General features: G+C 44.6%; 1 protein-coding gene across 1 annotated transcript; it reads left to right on the top strand.

Annotated features, from left to right (window-relative positions):
* The first annotated feature begins 380 nt into the window (after positions 1-380).
* Positions 381-1,925, top strand: LOC100382056 (uncharacterized). Its single transcript, NM_001174821.1, has one exon. It carries the CDS (start codon positions 594-596, stop codon positions 1,854-1,856), a length of 1,263 nt encoding a protein of 420 aa, NP_001168292.1. The 5' UTR covers positions 381-593; the 3' UTR covers positions 1,857-1,925.
* The last annotated feature ends 4,964 nt before the right edge of the window (positions 1,926-6,889 follow it).

Genomic DNA, 6,889 nt, shown 5'->3' with positions numbered 1-6,889 from the left:
AAAAAAATTATAACTGTTGGATTTAGATTGTGAATAACTTTCATAGTCAACGGTAATGATGAAAACATATAATTATTCGGATGCTAATTTTATGGTATTTTTCCTTTGATTGTGAATAATTATGATTTAGATTCAGCTATAAAAAAATATATTCTTGTTATTAACATTGAGCTTATAAAGATTAATAAAAGGTAAGCTTTAAATTTAACATTGAGCTTATAAATATGATTTACTTTCATACAAATACATATTTTTCTTCATTATTTTGTAGGGAGCAAATAATGGATAACATAATTTATTTAAAATTGTATTCTTATTTATAATAATGTGTTGGATAACCTAAGAAAAGGTCAACAACAAATTTCATAGATATCTATTTTAAAATAATAAATTTGTCCTTACAGTTTAAATACTCATTTTAATCCAACGGGAGGTGATGTGTGGATCCAACAAAACAGCGGAATACAACGGCACGTGCGGACTCAAACAACATACTACATAACAATAATACTCGATCTAGTAGTAGTAGCAAATAATACAATATATAGCTTGAAAAAACAATTATAATTGTTCAGGTGTGGATGTGATGTGATATGACGAAACGACGACCCAGGCAGGCAGGCATGCAATCAATGCACGGTGGTGGTTCCATTGGTGGCGCCGCCATTGCTGTACGGCATTGCAGCTGGTGCGCCGTCATCGTCGTCTCCTGCAACCGTCGCCGCTCCCGGAGAAGAGGGGATGGAAATGAAACGATCGTCGAGCATCTCCGACGATCCCCGGGCGCCGTGGTCCGTCGTGACGCTGACGCTGACGCCTCCCGCCTTGGGATGCGGCAGCAGCGCCCCGGACACGTCCCCCCAGTAGTCGGGGTTGGCCACGTACCACTCCATGGTCTTCCTGAGGCCATCCTCCCAGCGCGTCCTCTCGCGCCAGCCGAGCCCCTTGAGCTTCTCGTCGTCGAGGAAGTACCTCTGGTCGTTGAAGGGCCTGTTGTCGACGAACTGGATGGCCTCCTCCGGGCGCAGGCCGAAGAGGCCGCTGATGTCCCTGGCCACGTCCATCACCGTGCGCTCCTTCTTGGTGCCGATGTTGTAGACGTGGCCCACCTCGCCGCGGTGGAGGACGACCTCGAACGCCTCGGCCACGTCGTCGCAGTAGAGGTAGCTGCGGACGTTGGAGCCGTCGCCGTGGATGGGCAGGCGCTGGCCCCTCATGGCCAGCAGCATGAACTTGGGGATGAGCTTCTCCGGGAACTGGTTGGGCCCGTACACGTTGTTCCCGCGCGTGGTGATGACGGGGAGGCCGTAGCTCCGGCCGTACGCCATCACCAGCATCTCGGCCCCGGCCTTGGTGGCCGCGTACGGGTTGGTGGGCAGCAGCTGCGACGCCTCGTGGTTGCCCACCACGGCGTCGCCGTCAGTCTCGCCGTACACCTCGTCGGTGCTGACGTGGATGAAGCGGCGGATCTGGGCGGCGGTGCGGCAGGACTCGAGGAGGACGTGGGTGCCGTAGATGTTGTTCTTGGTGAACTCCAAGGAGTTGCCGAAGGAGTTGTCCACGTGGGTCTGCGCCGCGAAGTGCATCACGGTGTCGATGCCCTCGGTGGCCAGGATGAAGCTGACGAGGTCGGCGCTGGCGATGTCGCCCTTGACGAACTTGAAGTTGTTGCCGCCGGAGCCCATGACGGGGAGGAGGTTCTTGAGGTTGGAGCAGTAGTCAAGCTTGTCCAGCACCACCACCTTGTACTCAGGGTACCTGTTCACGATGCGGATCGCCACGTGGGACGCGATGAACCCCGCGGCGCCCGTGATCAGGATCCTCTTGGGCTTGTACGGTGTTGTCGCCGCCATTAATTCGATGGATGGATGGATCGATCGATCGATAGTCTTCTTCCTCCTCCAGTCCTCCTCTTCTTCTTACACAGCTAGCTCGCTGCTCTGCCTGCTAGGAGCTAGCTAGGGAGTATAGTATATAATGGACATGGATGATGGGAGGATTAATCGCAATGAATATATGGACGACGACGTGCATAATCATATGCATCCATGGAGTTAGGTATGTCATGTGGCTCATGCGCATCTGGGTAGTTCCGATCCACAAAGGCAAGCAGGCATACGCTGATGTGCATGCAGCAGCGCCATCCACCCACGAACCCTACCTACTATATACTGCACTGGCCTCCCGCTGAGCACGCACCATTGCTCCACTACGTACGTACTCTTCTGTTCTTCTTTTCCTGGGGTACAAATGCGTTTTTGGATCTCTCTCCTCTTCTACGTACGTCGATGCAACGGAAAAAAAAATATCATTTTGCTATAAATGTGCGATTAATTTTACACGCATTGCAAGCACCATACCACGTATATAAATACATACTAGTCGCTTGACCGTGCGTTGCGAGGACTCACAACAATACCCAATACCCACGTAAACTATCCACAAAAAAGATCTTAATATTTTTTATTGACTGTCTCCGCTCTTCGCATAATATTTTTTTGATTTGACTAGCTGATGTTGTTGTTTACTCCATTCAATATGTCTTGGTACAACACGACCAATGAAGGAAGCGATTAGAAGCGAGTTCACAACGTCTGACTGAACGAACAGAGATTACAAAATGACATAATTCCACCATACAGAGACCAAATAAGATGAAGTTTGTGAGCTCAAGTTTCTAAAACAAGTCACATGAACTCAAATTTATAAAATAAGATAGATCAAAATATGAAGTGGTTGCTAAAACCAGGCATCAATAAGAACTGGATGCTCTCCATACAAATTATGATACTTCGTAGCAATTACTAACGTTTAAAACCAACAAATAATCTTTCCTTTTATTGTTAGTGTGACAAATCATTGTTGCTCCATCCAATTCAGTAACTTCAAACACCACGGAGTACATTGCGCCAATGTAGTCTTAGAAACGACTCAATGCATGCAAGAGCCAAAAACACAAGGGACGAGCACCCTATGGTGGTGCCCGCATGGATCTCCAAATCCTAACACATATTTTGTAGGATCCATGAGCCATCATTAAAAGAACACAAACCATATGCAGACAATAAATAAAGTATTAACACACCCAAATTATGTCCAGTCCTTAGCACAACAAAAAACTAACACCCAAAACAACAGAGGAACAACACAATAATTTTTGCAATGACAGAAGGATAGTGACAGGTACATAGAAGCGGTAGAAGCATACCGAGTCGATACCGTGGTAAGGGAAATGCCATGTAGACAGGAGATGCCGAGCCATCGAACGGGTACCATAGGCAGCGAATCAGTGACCCTCATTCTTCGTCTCCCCACTTCCAAGGTTTCGTAGAGCAGGAAGGGAAGGGAAGAGGCGGACATACATGTTCGTTGTTGAAGAAGAACACGACGAAGACTTAGGCATCTGGAGGTGACATAGGTAGTATACAGCTAGATACATATAGGGAGAGAGCACGCAAGCGAAGAAAGAAGCCCAGCTGAAGCAGCTCCAAACCGAAAGGCACTCGCACCAAGCGTCGATCCGGGAAGGGCGACATAATGCGAGTGCTTTCCCAGCCCTGGACCCGCTGAGGCGACACAACACCACCACCAACTCCATAGCATATGCCAACTACTGCAGCGCTACGAGCCTTGTTTGTCCAATATCTCAGACTTGTACTCCTCATCGCCAAGATAACCTAAGCGTGGCAGGTGCCACCGTGTCCTCCTCAGCGGCACGTATGAAGAAAGGCCAGGAGCAAGACCGACTCGCCCTATACCCGCGTCGAAGAGCATCGGTCGGCTCACGGCTGCGGCCGTGGGCGGGAGCAGTAGGTTGGTGTCAGGGCTGGTGTTGGACGAATACGAGGAGGAGACGCCTACTCCCATGCCCTCTGCCGAGAATGAGGTGGCGCGAAGGTAGAGGCCTGAGGGAAGAGAGAAAATAAGCAGGATGACGAAGGAGGTGGCGGCAATTGAGGCGAGGACCATCATTATCATACGGAGGTATAGATGGCCAAATGGGTCGTGTCTGATGGGCTGGTCCGAGGCACGACCCATTTAATAGTGCCTGGGCCAGCCCGTCACGAGCGTCGTGCCTTGCTTGGGCTGTAGCCTCGGCTCGTAGTGCTGGCCCGACCCGACATGGTTATATTTTTTTATTTTACAAAAAATGTATATACATATGTATAATTTATATTCAATATTAAAAACATCTGAGCATGATGTTCTATTGGTTAGACGACTTCACATAGTGTCTCTCGCCCTTCTTGCATCAGGGTGTGGGTTCGAACCCCACCTCCTCCGTTTTTAATATTTTACGCTGATTTAACCAAATGGCCAGTCAGCAGGCTGGCATGTATGCTGAGGTGTGTTTTAAGACGCGGAGGGGCGGTTCGTCTTTCTATTTAGGAATCAAAGTGATCAAATCATAAGGTACCTTAACATCATGTCTTCGACCAATCGATCTAGAAAATATGATTATGGTTACCAGAAGCACAAGAAATAACAAAATAATAGAGGATTTAACTAAGTCCCCGAAGAGAGCTATGGATATATTCCCTCCATTCACTTTTGATAGTCCTATTTTCATAATTGATTTTTTTCATTTTTGATAGTCTTATTTGAGTTGTGGTCCCAAATCTGACAGAGGCCAAATCTAACATTATATGTGGGAGTGTTCACTACTCTTCACATGGAAGCTGCCGCACGCGCTTGCTCGCTCTTGTTTCGCGTTTTTTATCGCGTATGTGCGCCAAAGAAGAACCACACATATAATGACCAAGTGTACAGAGATAAATGTCAAAAATATTATTACATCGCAGAAGTGTCTTACAAAAATAAATGATAACAATAAAGCGAACTAATACTATTCCTTAGCGCCAAAAAACTGACTGGGAGACGCCACCTAGACTAGCTCGTACTCCTCGTAGTAGACCTCCTCCTGGGCTACCTGCTCTTCACCTGTGGGGGTGGGGTTTATATATCGCAAATTTTATCTTTTTTGAGAGGAGAAAAGGACGTTATATGACATAAGCACCATTTGCTTCATGTCAACAGAATAGTTTGGAGGTCTCTAGTAGTTGGATTCTAATGTAATAACAACCATGTTTTATAGTGCTTGAGAGTGGTATGTCAGGTGTTTCATACATTAACGATATATGGATGTTTGGCCTTAGTGGCATTAACAAACGAGGTTGTTGAATTCAATGATTGTTGTGCTTAGTGTTCTAACGTATTTGGTGAAGTGTTGTTTAAAGACTGGGGAGCTGCATCCAAATTCGATGATGGGAAATCCTAGTGTTGATTGCACATATGACAATGCCTTAGGTTTCATTTTATACTGTTTTATGATTGTTGTCAAGGTGTATTGTTTTCTTTGATAAATTAGTCTGAGTTAGAGGTTGTTTCGAGGAAAACTTTTTTTTTCAAGATGGCATCAATGTTACTAGTCTATTATATGAGTCTATTTAGGGAGTTTGACTGAGTTTTACCGTTGGTGAATGTCTTGATTTGTAGAAATAGCAGAATTCAAGGACGAATTCTTTTAAGGGGGTAGAATGTAACACCCTAAAAATTAAACCATGTTTATAATCCAAATATGGTATGTCCTATGGATGATCGGAGGCCATAAATGTATAGATCTTGTCGAGATGATTCCGATCAATTACTAGTTTGCCTTGTTTGGAGTCCGGATGAGTCTTTTTTGAGTGTCGGTTGATATGAACCATTGGTTATTAGAATTGTGGAAGTTTTCTTCTATTTATACCTCCCTAACCCTAGTAGCCGCGTCCTCCCACCCCTAGCAGCCATCACCCTATTGTGCCTTGCCCCAAGAGAAGAGAGGAAGAACAAGGGAGAGAAGAGAGGGGAGTTGAGGGCATATTGTCGCCCATCGTCGTCGTTCCTCTCCAAGAATCGATTGGATTTCCTTTCCTCTCTCTCTTTTCTCCACTTGATGAATGCTTTACCTTGTTTTGGATTAGTTTTAGGCCCTATAATTAGCCTTTCTTGGTTGGATTAGATGAGGATTAGATTTTGATCTCGAAATTAGTCTCTGCAGAGTGACAGATTCGATAGTTTATGTTCATGCCAGTTTTCCGTGGACTTAGTGGCCTCAAAAAAATAAAAAGTCTATCTATGAGTCATCGATAATTTGTAGATCTTTCTATGGCTGCAAAGAACACCTCAATCAGACATCAGATCAGAGAGTAATTAAAGTTTGGTTATAACAGTTTTTCAGTCTCATAATTCTGTGCAGAATTTGTTCTCCTAAGATTTAGGCAATTCTATCAACAGAATTAAACTTTGAGTTAGTAAAAAAAGTTGTAGATAATTTCATAAGCTTTCTAGATTTATAAAGGGTGTTTCATATGAATTTTGAAACTCCAGTTATGTTTGTTTTACAGTGGTTGTACCTATTTTCCTGGCAAACCAAGCAGGTCTGTTCACTGGTGGGTTTTATCTAGTAAATGGCTGAATTGGCTCTTCCAACTATGGAGACTTTTGTAGAGGGATAAAAGTACTTACTGCCAGCAAAAGTTCATAATTTTTGGTTGAGTAGTTTGGGAGATATCGAACTTTAAAGTTAATTATACTGCTGTTTGAAACAGATTCAGTTGGTTATGATGTCAGATGTTTTAGAACTTATAGATGGCAAAATTTAATTATCCATCGAATACCGAAGTTGTAGAGTGTTTTGATGTTTATAGATATTTTGTTTGATAGCACTGCTGTAATAATTTTAAAGATACAAAATTAACAAGCAACACTGCTGCTGTTGACGGGTGGTAGGGAGCAGTGGTTGTCCACGTTAGTGTTGAGGTTGTGCATAGGAGCGGTTTTGATTATTAGCAATTGCTATGTGATTGTTTGTACTAAGTTTAATGCCCACAACAGGTGGTGGGGCTCC

Source organism: Zea mays, chromosome 4 (genome assembly GCF_902167145.1).
Source record: "Zea mays cultivar B73 chromosome 4, Zm-B73-REFERENCE-NAM-5.0, whole genome shotgun sequence".
NCBI classification, from domain to species: domain Eukaryota; kingdom Viridiplantae; phylum Streptophyta; class Magnoliopsida; order Poales; family Poaceae; genus Zea; species Zea mays.
This window is presented reverse-complemented; position numbering and strand designations above follow the sequence as displayed.